We start from the raw sequence: 16,782 nt of genomic DNA, 5'->3' as shown, positions 1-16,782 counted from the left end.
TCATCGGAACTCGCCAAGACTGAGGTTGCCATCAACGAGCATATTCGGGATTTAATTGTAGACAAATGTAAAAACCAAATATAAATGAAAGGCAAACAATAAGGAGGATCGGAAAGACGTTGGTGTACCTGCCTCATATTCGTTTGCTTCGAAATTATCAAAAGAGGGTAACGGTAATCATCTTATTTTTAACAAATCTAACTAATTTTTTAATAATTACTAAAGAAAGTGAAATTTCAATTTATAACAATAGATGCAATTTAATTTTACCAGCAATCAATTTTAGTAAAAATTCGTTTGTGAGTAATAACTTTGCAAACTGCTTCATCTTACTATTTTATTTCAGTAAATACTACTTGAAGTGATCTGTCTGTTTTATAACTAATATACACAAGTATGAGTTACTAACATTACAAAACCTGGTGGTGTATCCATAGCACTCTTTTTCGTTATCAAAGCTTCCCTTTGGGATTTTTTTCCACAAGTTTCATTTGTGGTACATATTACATATATATACATTAGATATGTCATGGTTTTTAGAAGCTACAGGTACTAGTCGACGAAAATTCCTGGGTAGAAAATCTAACACCTTAATAAATTAGTCTTGATGCTGTTGCTTTTTCTAAAGGTTCACTACGCTTAGTTCATTCAGTTTACCCGATTGGGACAGCGACCGCACGTCCCGCTGATGCAGGGCCAAACCATCGATGTGGCCCAGATACATCATCATGGAAAAATGCCCGCCTTTGATGCTGATCTTAAATAATGTTAAGCTTCATTGGTCGAAATTAACGCTGGAATTTTGTACGCCTTTTAAACGTTACTTTTGTATTTTTAAAGCAAAGCTTTCCTTAAACTAAGAGAGTCTTTTTTCAACTTTTTGTCACAAGTAAGAGTTGCGGGAGAAAATTGTTGCATTGTAACATGTGCAACGCCAAAAGCCTTTATTAACAAGCGCACCCTTTAGAAGCTCCTAAAATATTTATTGAAAATGTCTAACTTAGTCATTAGATGAGTCTGGCTGAATGATGAGCCTATTGCAAGAGTTTTACAGTTATTCAAGGAATTTGTCTGAAGTAATCTATAGACGCATCTGTGATGTGATTTCCTGCAAACTGATCATCTTGTTATTACATTATTTACTATAAATGGGTACTTGTAATTCACAGATTTCGTTGGACACGTAATTTCTGGGTAGTTTTTGCCTTTAGCTAACAAATTCTATTAGTTCAGTGCAGCAGTTTCCTCTCTGCTGTTGGAACCAGTTAAAGACTGCCATTAGGGCTCAACAACTGTGGACTAATGGCACCTAATTCTAGTAGGCGTATGCTTTGGTTATCACGTTTGCTTGGAAGTTTGTCTCTTCTTGCAATATTATGGAATTATGACTGTGCGATAATTTATATATCTTTAAATACATAAATAAATAGGCAGAGTGACATTTCTTCTAATATAGTAAAATCATTTCATTATACAAAATTGTGATTTGGTACAGGGCAAATCGTATTATTGATATCTGACAGTAACTTTCATATTGAACATTACACTAATGTAAAGTGAACAGTTTTGACGGTTCTTTGAGTTCCATGCCGTTCCATTTCTTTCATTCTCCAAGGTCAAAAAATTGCTCACTTATAATTGAATATATTATAGCTTACAGAAGCCCATATAGCTGCTCGATGTTACCCAAAAAAAAATAATTCCAAAAATAATAATAAAGTTTGATCAAAATAGAATGCTTTTCAATCGGTTTTAAGTCAACTCAAAATAGTTATTATACAAAAGTAGATTTGAAGGGATCCAAATAAAAACGTCTTTCATAAGTGTCTCGCAATTTATTTACAAGGCGAATATTCATATACATAGACATTATCTTGAGAGAGGCTACGGCCAGAGGAACAATTACACCATCAAACATAATCTTCCACTCACTAATTTAACATATCTATTACGAATAGCATTTTTCCACAATTTGCAGATGCTTCCACCAGATCATGTTCGCTGTACTTGTTCAAAATCGGGAACGCATCCCGTGAATAAATATTACAACTGGTGTATGTTTTTACGAGTTCATTCATTGTTTGGCTAGTTCGCGTATAAAGATTTGTGGATGGCACTTAGAGTATGTATGTATGTATGTATGTATATATATATATATCCACAAAAATGCAGTAATAACATAATGATTATTGCTTGGGCGAAAAGCGTAATTAATTTGCCCTAATTCACTTGCATTTTATGGTTTTATATTTCAGCGGAATGGATCACTCAGACTATATTTACCTCTTTCGCAATTAATAAAGAAGCCATACAATTGTACAGTACGATATCTTGCGAAGATTGTCTAGATCAAATAGATTATTTCAACCCGAATATGATGAACTCCCCACAAATTTCGTGCTCGTTTCCCTCACCTCATTAACATACGTATTATTAATCCGTTTTAGAGGTTACGGATTCTATTGGAGGAACTCACTTCTTGATTCCCATACCTGTTTAATGCGATCCGAGCACGTATGGGCTGGTAACAAGCTGAGAACTCAAGAGGCGAGAACATACAGCACAACCATATTCTTTCCACGGTACCTTCATGGCATAACATTCTTGCCGTTGTACGGCGCGGCATATTGACATAAACTGTGTTATAGAGATGAATAAAGGGACATATTTCTGAGTTGGGCCTTCACATTTACACAGATGTAAACGCGCGTACGCGTTTCAAACGAGTGTGGTAAGCTCATCAGGCCCTTTTCGGGTTTTCACTATCTATTGACGCAAATCAGCAAACGGGAATAGCACTGAACCACGATGAGGTGCACACCGGTACTTCACTGTATTGCGAGGCGTTAATGACGACGAAAAACAACCGTAGGTTTTGCTTTACATGGGCATCGTCATGTTGGCCCTCGTGTTTCTTCTTTGATCGAGAAACAGATTAGCTTTACAGTCTCAGGTTCGTTTCATTCATTCTTTTAACATAAGAATTGACACTGCTTTTGTTCTCTATATGATCCGTTGTCGTTGTAATAAACTTTATTATGATTATTATCATTTTCATTATTATTTGCATAGACTTTTCTCGGGCATTTCACAGCGGGTCATCCCAAACAATACGCTGCTCGTAGAACTCTATCACCTTCTGCAATTTAGATTGTAAGTAGTGTATGCGTCAGTGACTTCGACCGTTTGTAATAAATTAATTATAAAACTGTCTTAGACCTCTAAGAAGTCTAATAAAAAATAAAATAGCTGTAAAACAGCACTAAAGAGAATTGACATAGAATAAGTCACAAATCCGTTACCAAAACTCTAGCCTAATATATATGCTACTGTTTTAGCAAGTCTAGCTAACAGGTATCACTTAATTTTGGAAAAACACACATTGTGAAAGGCATAACTTACTAGGGACCTATTTCGCTTCGACTACAATTGTAGTTCATATAGAAAATTCATATAGAAATTCATTAGGTATTTCCGAAGGTCTACAAAATAATCTCTCTAGGCTTACCAACCTGCGGGTATTTGATATTCGCGATCTTGGCAGGAACTACTTGCGGAGCGTCATCTGAATGTTTCCATTTGATGAGGAATACCAATTCACCCTCGTGTTCCGTACAGCCCAGGATTCGCTCGACCTGTCAACATACAAATAAAAATCAATCGTAATCTAAACTGGATTGTACCTGTTAAATAATCTTACATATCTACTCTTTGCATATGATAAAAAAGGCACATCTTAGTAATTTATTATTACGATAAAAAATATTGCTTTTTTTCTAAAAATAGGTAGCCTTAAACAGTAAAAAATTACTACAACAAGAAAGTGAAACACAATAAATTTTTATTAAGGGACAAATCGGTTTACTCAAGCAAGAACCACTCTTAATTCTCCGAAACTCACAAAGTGTAATTGGTTGAAACCGTTGTTTTGTGTGGCTGCCAAATAACGACAGGCGTTCCTACCTCTTGGTTTAGCCCGTTGAATACGCGTTGCTTAGAGCCACTCGCTGAGTTTCGGTGACCCATACGACTATCTTCAGATTTGCTCGATTCACTTCCAGTGTTTTCTACAGTTTTTTCTCCTGAGCGTGTTTTCGAGTCGGTTGAGCGACGAGCTGTTGTTGTTGTCGTTGCCGTTGGTGTCGTCGTCGTAGTTATTGTTGCGGCCTTTGGAGACTCACTTGTTTGCGCTTGCGACTTGGTCGCCTTTTCATATTTGCTAACTGTGCAGGACGAAATAAAGTTGTCGATTATTTGTCATTTTCAGTCTAATTCAAAGCAGACGATCTGCGTTCGACATAGATAATAAAAAGACGAGCATCTACAGTAACTGCGCATATATGCCTTCTGGGCTCGATAATTATGGCAATCGACATTTTACTATAATTTAAATTACTTCTTGATACCTTTTGAGGAGGAGGGTCCTGTAATGACTGCAGTGCCAGAAACTGAACTAGCTTCGCTGTTTGACTTTGCCGAAGTAGCGCCAGCCTTCTCTGCGCTTCTTTTCGTTCCTCGACCACTCGACGCGGCTTGAGAACTTGTCTGGTTTTCTTTTCCGCCGGCAGCTACCTGCCTGCCTCGTTTGGTCTCTACCATCACGCACGAACTCAATGATGAGGCCCGTGTAAGCACCAAGTAGATGGACAAATGGGCTTTCCACGCTCGTTCCTGACCCGCCTACAAACACGCATGGATAACAAATTTTCACGCAGACTTTAAACAAAGCATTGGAATATTTTGACATTACTCAACATGACTGCTTATACTCTTGTAACGACAAAAAATTATATCTAGGCACCTCAACAACGACTCCATCGATTTTAATGATTGCTTTGTTGTGTAGCCTTCTGCGAAAAGACTCAGTAGTACATGCTTAGGGAGATGCCAGTTTAATCGTGCGAAATCCCTGACAAACTCTAGCGTTGTAAAACTGCATCGACACTATCCATCGAATAAGGAACGTCATTTGGTGATTTAAACGCTGCTGACTTCGCGGTCACCACAGCAGCCACTCAGATTATGTATTTTATATATATTTTTCTATTATTCATTTGGATTCTTTCCTATTTGCTATTCGAACTATACTCTATCCTCTTTCAACTGCTTGGCATATACTAGACGATATATACCACATGAAATAGGTCCGCTGTAGGTATTTACCTTTCGCACTTAGTTGAATATTATGTCGTGTGCTATTGATGAAGTTACTTGCAACCACGAGCGCATATACTACCTGCTTTTGTCTACTGTGCTCTCCGTGTATCTAGTGGGGCAAGGTTTAACTTTACTATGTGTGGTTTCACTCATATTTGATATTCTGTAGATGCCAAATAATTTTATGGCCACTGATGCAACAGTTAAACACCTAATTCACATATGTTTTTCTCCTGAGACTGCTGAGAGTAAAATTTAGTTATTTAAAGTTGTCGGGTAAACAGAGCGTCAGATTAACACAACGGAACGCCACTATCCAATCAGTATCAGATTGCGCCATTTTAGATTTCAACTTTGATGGGTAAATAAGCCTAGGTGTATTTCCACATTCCTATTTGACATGAAGCACACAGTAAAAAATAAACAAAGGTCAGTATTGTTATACCAGTGAGTGCGGTGATGGCCGGAAAATTAGTTGCTTATGAATTACGCATATGGTTTCCACCACTTCGAACAGAGACGGTTCAAATTAGATTGAAAAAAGCTAACCTCGTCGAAACCATCAATACTGGAAAACTTTGACAATATTGCCACTTCACAATATTTTAGAAAATATTGCATGTCTGTATATAAGGATAATAACGTTATTTGTAGATAAAATTTGCTCGTTAGAACCTACCTAAAGGGTGGTGAAACAAATTAGGCGGGATTTCTCTAATTCCGGGTGGTAGTGGCGGTTGGATTGTCGCTTCAAGGCTGAACTATATCAACAACAACATTTGCTCTCGCCCAATGCATGCGGTACACAATCCAACTACCGTTTGTAACCGATAGTTTGAGTCCAACGATGCACATAAAACTTGGCTTAAATATCGGAACTAAACAACTCACCGCGTATAATGTGCTTTGTCCGACCGATACTGTTTAATCGACGGACAGAAAACAATGCTGGTTCTAAAGAAGGCCTGCCAGCACGGATTGATTTAAATGCAGTTATTTGTTTCTTTGGCGATTAGGGGTGAGGGCCAGAACAATCTGGCACAGATTCTGTAAACGTTTGTTTTGTTTCTTGGCTTTTTTTTTTACAAACGACCTTGTGCCCAGCAATGCTTCAAAAATTTGTCGGACGACTCAAAACGACATATATATATATGTCGTTTTATATATATATATATATAGATCGAACGGTACTCGAATTGCAAGTTCTAGTTAAGTGAAATCTCAATTTTTGACGTTACTATTATTTCGATATTTAAAATGTAGTGATTAGGAAGATAAACGGAGTAATTCTACTCCATAAAAAGTTTTGCCACTATACGATATGTTTAAAAAAGACATAATACCCTTCGCTATGTATGTTAAGTGTTTGCAAAAGACCCTCTAATGGCTACTGCAATTAGATACACAATCACAAAGTAGATTTTATCTCTCGCGAACTACTAGTGCTGTTTTTTTTTCATTTTCCTTCAGACACTGTAATCTAGAAAGACTTCGCTGCTGTCAGCTTGCGCTAGCGGATATTGCACCGTTCAGATATGATGGTTTAATGTTTCCTTCAGAGCGAGGTACTGGCAAAAATCATATGAAGATTGTTAAGCACGGTTTAGAGTAAGTGGAAAACCTCGTTTAAATAATAGAAGAAGAAAAACACACTTTACCTAAATTTGCGGCTAGTATGAGAGTCAAAACACCCTGTATGGCGATAAGTGTTTATAAAATACAATTAAGTCAAACGTGATTTTAGCTCTGAGTTTAATATGCGTTGTTAACGAAGTAGCTTTGCCTCATTTCTATTGTACGTTTCGAATACAATGTTTCTCTTGTTTCGTTTAACAAGCAAAAGTCCAATACATCATTATTTCAGTATCAGAATAGATAAGTAAATTGTCATTAAATAATACATTTGTACACACACTTGGCGTGCGGAGAACTATACAACTCAATTTACTCCATATTACCATTATCTCGTAACTACGTGTGCGCACCGGCTATGCACTCAAAGAAAAATTTTACCAGGAATAGATTCCTCTATAACGTTGAACTTCATTAGTGTAGTTCAGGCAGATAGCAACTGGAACCGACGCCCGCCAAACCCTTTCCAAAATGAAGTGACGTATCTCGATCCAAATACATTTTTTGTGGCATGTTTAGGACCGGCTTGTGTTTGACCAACAAGCAGAAGATCTTTAGGTGGAATCCTAATGCTAGAGATATGTAAAATAATTAATCCCTTTTATAATTTCGGAACCTTGCTCAACGCGGCTTTTCCAATCGTTTTGTACTACCGTCGTAAATTGCAATTTTATTTAATTTTTATGTGAATCTTATTTTATGCTCTAAGCAAACTACAACTATGTTTCATCTAATTGAACAAAAAATATATATAGATTACTACACTGACTGGATTTTATATTGTTACACAGTTAAAAATTGATATTTAGATGTAGAAGGAATTCTCATGGGGTTGCTCGGCGTCACGATTTCAGCATCCTATTGTATGCGCGTAGGGGAAAACATGTGGTTTCGAGCCTTACAGTAACTATTGAAGCATGCAATGATCAGAAAAGTTAAGACTTAACTATCGTCATCAGCAGTCATGAACGACATCAATCTGTAGCTGCCATAATAGCGATCAGAATCTCCACTCAAGTCCGAATTCATTAGGTAAATACCATATTAAATAAATATAAGTGCGCGAGAACACGAGGCATAAACGTGTGCAACGGAAGTGTGACTTAATTTGGATATTAGGAGTCGGACCGGACTAAAGCCCCTTATGGTTATTCGAATAATCTAGAACAAGCAAATTTCAACGGTGTGCTTTGCGCCATACGGACACCATCGTGACGAAAACAGCACTCAGGTAGCGGGAAATAGATTGGCTGAAAAAGCTGGTCTCCATCCATTGAACACTGCCGAAAACAATAGATAATATTAGTGATGTACGTCTCTTCCTAGGTCTATCACTAGCGACGCGGATTGAACTAACTGTTCATGTTAAATGATATCAAACCGTGCACAAAGAGCCACTGTGTAGATTTGAACATACGCTATCAGAAGCCTATTTGGTAATTCTATTCGCGTCTCTCTTAATATGATAAGCTTCATCGGTCATCAGTTATTAGTGTTTTTCATTATCTTCAATGTATTTACTCTCTTCCAAACACATGAGTTTTTTTTTTTTCACCTGGTTCTGAAAAGCCAGCCCCATTCTGTTGTTGCGTTATCCTTTCAAATAGTACTACTACTTCTCAATAGATCTGGAATGAAACGAAAGAATTTCGTTGAAAACACAATGGTTCCCTCTCGTTGTTTTAGTAATTAGCGCTAAGCTAAGCAACTGTTGCTTTTATAATGACAAATGACGGTCCTTGCTACTTTAGTTGGCTAGAATGATATCGTGGAATAATAGATCCCAACAGGTTATTTCAAACCAGAAGCCAGTCTGAAAAGTCCGACGTATATAACCATACTTCTAAAAAGTTTACACTACGTATGCAAAAATGACTGACTGTGCTATGCAAAAATAATTCAATTATGCGCACAAAAAACTCCAAAGTTTTTTGATAAAATTCAACCTAAAACCGTTTTTACCTTTTCTTAGGCAGTTCGCGGAGCGCTACGCAGTCGATTCTCAGCTCTTTGTCCAGTCAAAAATCTATTTTTTGACTTCTTAACTTTGGAAAAGCGTCTTGTCGACTGACAGATCTATCTATTGAAATAAACGATAGTATAGCTCAAAAGATGCTTCCTCGTATTCTCAGGGTTCTATGGATGTTATTGCTGTCATGCAGCAAAACTGCTACATCTTTGACCGACGTCCAGTCCTTTTTCTTCAATTGAACTGCCCAATTTAATCAGTTGACGTTCACATCTATATGCAACAAGTTTTTCACGGGGATTTCGAAGTCTACAAAGAGCCACGCGTTTCAAGTTCGACTAGGCATACAATAAAATGTGATTTTATGGATATATTGTTTGTCCGGGATAAACCCATGATAGTTTGCATTCTAGGGTGCAGTAGAGGATCCGCATCTCATAGTCGATAATAATGGTAAATACAGAAAGTAATTTCTTTAGAGACTCCAAAGAGACTTTCGAGAGCCAGTAATTGACCGAAGGCCAATTACTGGCTCTAAAGTCCCATTCTAAAGTGTCATATGCCAATATGCAAGGAGATACAATAGGAACCAGATAATGCATTGCAGGCAGCCTTGCTACAGTACCACCCGTGTGTTTCAGAATCGGAGCCTTTCGATTGCTGTTCTAGAAGTTATACTTACTCCAAGACAGCCACCATTATCGAGAAACTCCATCTAATAGTGGTTTCATGTAGTAAGAAGGTCGACTTACCAGTCGATGTACAAACAAGGGACTTAGGTCAGGTAAACATGGCATACCGTCGTTAGCCTCTTAGAAGGTACCTGCCGTAGGACTAGAACTACTAAGTAAATTTATGTAGCTATCGACGCATTTATAGCTGGAATAGCCTTTACTACCCGTTATTCTCTATAATAGTCGAGTATTCTGGTGTGGCATATTAAGCACACTGCGGTTAGTATTTCTATAGTCCACGAGTATATTATTCATAGCAGTAGTGCGATGGTAGTGCTTCGTACGCTGAGCGTATGTTGCGGTAAATCCTTGTATGCTATTTAAAAAATTAGTCAAACCCATACGAGCTTTAAACTTTTAAGTTCGAGTAAAGTTTTTTTTCATTAATCTTGAATTTTTCGTTTGACTGGGTCAGATTACGAGAATCGGACATAATATGCTACCTCACTCTCTCAGATCCTCGTTACGTTGTGGCCGCAGAGGTAGCAGTTAACTTTTCACAATTATTAAATGCAATTTTTCGCCATTACAATATATATATATATATATATATATATATATATATATATATAACCAATTCTTACCTTCAAACCAATACCAACTTAGTCCAATTATTTACATTTTGTGATACGTATTTATTCACAAAGGACTATCTGCACATCGCAGTTTCATTAGCACTACTTCGAAGCTCCACGGTGATCACATCGAGAAACAGGGCAGGAACCAACCAGAAGATATGAGTTTTCTAATGTCAAAATATGCTTCTGGGGTTCTCTTTTCTTTTTTGTTTCTAATTTCTACTTGCCCTCAGGGGCGATCCGTTGATAGCCAACTCGATTTGGGCCTCGTCAACAAAAAAGTCAGCTGCGGGCGCCGATTGCTAAACACTTACATAGTCGTTGGTTTTTCACCAATACAACACGGAATTGCGTATGATACGGCCAAATGGAATTTGAACGGGCTGAAGGACGTGTTTGTATAGATGGAGCAAATAAAAAATGGCGTCAAATAGTGTATGTACAATTTGTTGGTTTTTCGAATTCCCAAAGTCCACGCTGTAGCTTCCTCAATGCGTCCTCTTTTTACCACATTGTAATGTTGCAAATGATATACTTTGGCATAATTATTAGAACAGATAATTGTATCATTCTAGAAATGTTTAATTTACATTTTCTAAATGCTCGCTTGCGTACGCCTGACGTCCCGGATAACTGCAAGAACGTTACACAAACATGTAAATAGAATCAGGACGCTACTTTTTTGTATCTCAATCTTGCCTAGGCACACTAGAGCGTATAATGCGCTAATAGTACAAACAAATACAGCTCAGAATTCTACGCCAATAAAAATGCAGCGCTCAAAGATAAGTTCATATTGAACTTGTCTGGTCATTGAGCGATATAGCAGCAGGTATCAACAACATTCTCATTCCGGCTATCAACGAAAAACATCAACTCATAAGGAAATATTGAGTCCAAGACGCCCTTGTAGCACTCAAATGTTATCAGAACAATGAAACAACATTATGATATAGGAAGCAAATGAAGCGCTTTGCTTCCTTGGTTAGCTGGTAAATACCTTATTTAATTAGAAAAATACTTAGATATACATATCGTTGTTCCTCTGTTTGCTCGTCTAATCACTATTAAAAGTCATAGTGATATGTTTTTAAAGTCGTTTGTCGTATGCCGAGTTTATTTAATAGAAACAAAAAAATAGGAAACAGTGTATTTTCGAACAGTAACATCATAAGAATCTGATGATTGGCTAAATTCTGAAAATGAATCATTACAATATAATACAAAACCCGTCTATGTGCGGTGTCTATAGTATTTGCGATTTTGTCTAAAATTTCTCTCACAGGAAAAATCATCGAATAAGGCCCTCTACTGTGTCAGATGTTGTTTTTACATAGACTCAAATGAGTCAGCAGATGTTAGATTAAATTTTGGCTTGATCATCTACCTGTTATTTTTCATTTTTATCGGTACGCGCTATTGAACCTGGTCTGCGAAGGTGGTAAGTAGAGCTCAGTCATTGTATTACTGAGCCATCTCTAGGGACAAATGCACGCTACTTTGTTTGCCTTCTAGGAAGATTAAACTGAATTTAATTTAATACGACTTATTATTTAGTGATCAAGTAGTTATATGTTAATATATATATACGTCATTTGTTTATGTTTGGGGTCCATTAAATCTTAGCACGTCGCCTCGCCATCGCAGAGTTAAGTATTTTTTTTCCAAGATGAAACACTATTTGAATCTGCAAGGCCCAAGTAAGATGCAGCGTTAAGGATTTTTTAATAGAACCACATGTAGGTGACGTGTGCAGCACAAGTCTGATATCCGAAACAGATGAGAGGGGTAAAGCAATGCGAGAGAGTAATAAGTATTATGAAACAGACATGAGAAGAATAAGTTGAATGTTCTTTCAATTGTAGTTATATTGGACCCTGTCAAGCTGATCCTATTCGTGGACAGAAAACCGACTTGTTTAACTTAACAATTACGTCGTACAGAGCAAACACTGCCAGTCACTCCAGTGAAAATGCTTCACTCTTTCGTTGAAGCTCCGAGACTACATTAGAAGTTCTTTTCGCACTATTTCGACTAACTAAGTTGTTTAACTTCATCATGAATTGGACAGAAACCATTTACTCTAGGTTTGGGCACCAATCGCCCTGGTCAGCTCCACAATTGTTTTGCCATTATATTCTGGCTAACCTAACCTAACCTAAGACCTATTTGCAGCAAGACCCGCTAGTTAATGGGATACGTATAACTGCCCAATGCGAAATATGAGATCGAGGTCATAGCTATGAAGCTTTTAATTGAGTTTAATTCAACTTGATTTTATCAAAAGTGTTTGACCTGCTTCGAGAAGGCGTAAGTTAGTTGATAGTTTGGGATAAAAATCGTGTCGTAGCTATGAAGCAGATGCATGGCGTCGTATAACCCATCTGCTTAATTAACTAAATCAATAATTATAAGTATTTCCTTGGTATGGTTCCGAAACATATTTTTGAAACTTTAGGTTTGCTATTGAGGAACGATTTTAGCTGAAGTACCTGCGATTTTTAGTATATATGTGTAATGCTTTTCATACAATTTCAAAGCTAATGAACCTAGTGTAGGCAAACGGTAACGACGAGCGCGAAAACAATGTCGTACTATATATCGAAGTAACATACGGTCGGCCTTGCACGTGTACAATAACATATATTATATATATACAAAATATAGTCTTCCCTCGTCCGTTTAATCAAATCACCCAATTATATTTGCTCATTAGTTCGGAGTTTCCAATAATAAATTGGTTGCGTTTTCAAAGTTCATTTTTCAGCTAGGAACTTGAAGATCACAAAGAAATATTAAAAAAGAAAAAAGGCTTCATGCTATCGAATAACTTAAGGCAGCTTGAGTTTACTTATAAGTAAAAACTAATAGGTAAAAAAAAAAGAACTATTTCATGTCACCTAATCGATAAAATCATAAGAAGATAAACGTTACCGCTAATCGTCACACGGTCTTGTAAGTCGAGTGTGAATTGCTTCGAGACACTTTGATAGAACTTGTAATATGGCTTGATTACTCTTATCATTTCGATTCATTGGTCATCCAAGTTTGGCGTGTAAGAGCTTGTTAATTTGAATGAGATATTCATTAGATGTTCGATGCTAAACGGCATGGAAAAGAGCGTGCCTCTATGCTTCAGCACTCATTCAAAGCTTCAGCAGCCTGAAGTGAGCATTATATATGCAGTTACTTAAGTAATTTGATCAAATTAATATTAGTTTTACTAAAAGTATCATAATGGACATTCTTACCCCCGCGATCTTTCAAATTATTATCATTAGTTGGAGCCATCCGGTAAAACGGAAAAAGGGTTTTTCGCGAATTATTTGTTTCTTTCTTAAACTAGTCCTTTCTCTCAGCACTTGCAAAACAGTGGCGGCGACCGTAACTATAAGGGACACGGGCGTCGTAAGTCTAGATCGTACTAATACAACGGCCTGCTGTGTAGTGTTATTCTCATTGTTCGTCTGCTATGGCGTTAATGTGCAACTTCGAGAGCGCTGCCGGTTGAGGCTGATCGTCTTCATGGCGTTAAAGATGTCAACAGTAAGTTAACGCTGCACGAATAGGCATCAAGACATAGAAATACTGTCTGAATGCTGCAGCAAAGCCACATGTAGCCCGAACGTACTGTACGTCAGTGGCGTGATAAAATGCCAAATCGCAGAAAATTCACGCTACTATTCCCTAGAGTAATTGGAGTCTTGAAGTAATTCATTTCTTAGCTTATATCTAAGGGGTTACACGAGCGTTGCAGGACTGACGCTCCAGCTGGAAGAACTGTGGTCCTTTGTGCCTGCTAAACGTTAAGAATAAGCTAAAATGGTCGTTGACCAATAGACGGCCTTGGCGAACATAATGGCATAACTACTTGTTATAATTAGACGTAGACGCTTTTGCATGTTCCAATGTCCTCCGTATAAAAAGGACGAATAACTGTGCCATACAATTTGTTTCATAACATGGTCAATTTGTTCCGCTAATATTTATTTAGGCATTACATCTTGCGGTGACTTTAAAGGGAAGTACGTCACGCTCAGACCGTATCGACTATGAGCCACAACACCTGGCCCCGTAGCTGAATACAATTGCATTAGCAAGATTGTTAGGCATACACATAGGCATCGGTCCTATATAGGCATATTCTTGTGAAATGAAACCCATACTAGAGGATTTCGGCGTTAGAATTGGCTAACGTTTGTAACTTGAAGCAAAAGTAAACTTGCATGAATATATATGTGTCAAAAGCATGGGATCATCGATGTTCGTTACGCTTTACGTTTCTTTTCAGTCGCATTTATTCGTTTGCCTAGCAACAGGGGGGTGAAAGGCATTCCCAGGAATAAAAATATTTTAGAGCGTCTTAGATGTATCATGAGCTCAACGAACGTTTGATACAAGTTTAGACACACAGGACTTTAAAGCACTGCCAAAAGCAATAATTGCTTGGGATCTTTGTATGTTTCTACTAGCAACTGACTAGGCACTCGCCTATGATCAGGTCAGGTACCCTTAAGGTGAAACAAGGCATAGACGCACTCTATTTCATGTTATGAACTAACCGTCTAGAGCAATTCTTAAAACTCGAAACATTTATTTGGATTGTTTGTATTAGGGTTTTGTTCTGCAATGTCAGAATAGCTTGCTCTACAAAAGATACTTTTTAACTCAGCTGCGGTCCAACAATTATAAGACAATTCTTCAAACATTAACAGTGACGCGCATTATTTTACCTTGGTAAGCATGAACATGGGGCCATCGCCGGTTCAAATTTCAGCCTTTGCAAATGGTTACCAAGGCATAGAGTTACCATGTCGTTTTATAGGTCTCTTAGAGAGACCTCAAATAAGTCTAGCAAGGCCCATTCCAGTTAGACCTTCATTGCTAAGAGGAGCCCTCGACGCTACGCCTAAAAGGTAGTCCCGAGCACTTATTAGCTCAATAGAAATAGCTGCGTGTGTTAAAAAAAAACTGAGCTTGATCTTGGTTTACACTAAGTCTCAAGATACATAGTTGAAATTTGTTCTTGACGTTTTTGCGCGTAACACTCACAACAACAACAACGTACTACATGTATGCATGTACGGTTCTACTTTATTCATTCAATTTATCCTAATATACAGGGTAATCTTAGTATGGAAAATGGTTTTTAATCGGTAGAGATATAATGGAAAAGCATCAAATCTCAAGTTCTCCAATAATGTTTACTTGGTCAGCCGGTTGAGGAAGCGCCTTTTTCCCGGCAGCAGAGAGACTAACCATTATTGATTACCTGCCTACTATTTATGGATAGTGAGCACTGATTAGCTGAACTGATAACTGGGTACCTTTAGAATAGACTAGGCGTTAACAGAAAAGCAACAAAAGTATGACGACTTATCGAAAGGTCTAGACACAACAAATTACGTGTTAGTGTCATTTAGAACGAACCTTTACCCCCTGCCCCCCTTCCTGCTACTTATAAGCAAAACAGAACCGATATTTACGCAATACTATCTGCCGCTTCATGATTCGCGTACCGTTTGTTCTCATAAATAGATTAATTGAAAGACCCACTTGTGTAACATGTGACTAAAATTATACGTTTGAACAAAAAGTAGCTAATTCAATGTTACGTCCCTTTGGCGACATAGAAGTTTGAATCCTGTGTATATAAAATCAATACTTAAATCAAGTTGTTATAAATTAAATTCTAATTAATTCTGAATTATGCGCAGATATAACCCAAACCTGTTTGTAGCCTTTACAGAGCATGCGTCCTAGCGCCCTAAATAGAGCGGTCACAATCCGCAACTATTATCTGAATGTAGTGAAAGGCGTCTTCCTGAGAAACTAAGGCTATACCCAAAGGCTTTTTGCAATACCTTTCTAAAAAAAATCATCATTGTCACAATGAGTTTAGTTTATTTCTTTCGTTATTGTGCTAGTTATTGATAGTTTTCTTATATATTTTTATATTAAGTTTATCTAAAGTTGTAATGATGTTTTTAATCATTTTATTCGGTGCGGTAAAGTAACAACCGTGGAACATTCGCGTATGCTTCGCACAATTGATCCTGTAAGATAAATTAGAAAGATGAGCACTGCATAGATTGTATCTTTTGCATAATCGAAATCAGGCATGTCTAGCATCAGTTCTTCATTAGAAAAAACACTTTTTCTGCATGTTCACATCCAATTTGCAAGATGCTTAGGCAAACATCTAGACTTCAGATTTGAAGACTTGCAAAATAAGCAGAACAAGTAGTCATGTACATGCTGCGACGGCCCAAAGGGATCCAAGTTTTCCAAACCAAAATAAAAAAAAAAAGGTCAGCCCAATGAGTACACTCAATGCTTCGCTTCGATCTTCAGTCAGTGTTAAATAGTAAAATAATGTTTTATATAACATTGTTGCCTCATCACGCGCTAAGCTCATTGACTGCTTCAACTCTAGATGCTCACCTGTGCACACATCTAAAGGTAGGTATCCACAATGGGCCTTTAACATCGAGTGGCGTATCGTTGAATGTTCACAGTTGTACATACAGGAAGTGCGTACTCGGTCGTAGATTACCTTGTTTCTGTTTTTTCTACCTGAAAAGGTGTCTTAATTTTCGGACGACGATTGCAGAACACAATTGGTCTCATAGTACCAGGGCTTTTTCGAACCTTTACTTTAATGGTGTTTGAATGTTCATAGCATAAGCGTTTAGATCTTTTAAGCATATAT

At 37.5% G+C, this 16,782-nt stretch overlaps 1 protein-coding gene across 4 annotated transcripts; it reads right to left on the bottom strand.

Moving 5' to 3' along the window:
* Positions 1–1,815: 1,815 nt before the first annotated feature.
* LOC111252695 (uncharacterized) lies at positions 1,816–5,996 on the bottom strand. Of its 4 annotated transcripts, none has more exons than XM_022811008.2 (6): positions 5,837–5,980; positions 5,164–5,266; positions 4,407–4,680; positions 3,964–4,223; positions 3,513–3,635; positions 1,816–3,139 (listed from the first exon to the last, which is right to left on the bottom strand). In XM_022811008.2, exons 3-6 carry the CDS (start codon positions 4,597–4,599, stop codon positions 3,089–3,091), a joined length of 627 nt encoding a protein of 208 aa, XP_022666743.1. In that variant the 5' UTR covers positions 4,600–4,680; positions 5,164–5,266; positions 5,837–5,980; the 3' UTR covers positions 1,816–3,088. The 4 variants fall into 4 exon arrangements, with proteins under 4 accessions (XP_022666743.1, XP_022666751.1, XP_022666734.1 ...); XM_022811016.2 differs by lacking the exon at positions 5,837–5,980 and adding an exon at positions 5,603–5,806; XM_022810999.2 differs by lacking the exon at positions 5,164–5,266 and having other exon boundaries at positions 5,837–5,996.
* Between the last annotated feature and the right edge of the window lie 10,786 nt (positions 5,997–16,782).

Source organism: Varroa destructor, unplaced genomic scaffold, assembly GCF_002443255.2.
Source record: "Varroa destructor unplaced genomic scaffold, Vdes_3.0 BEIS01000001.1, whole genome shotgun sequence".
Classification (NCBI taxonomy): Eukaryota; Metazoa; Arthropoda; class Arachnida; order Mesostigmata; family Varroidae; genus Varroa; species Varroa destructor.
The sequence above is the reverse complement of the archived record's forward strand: the minus strand, read 5'-3'. Positions and strand labels throughout refer to the sequence as shown.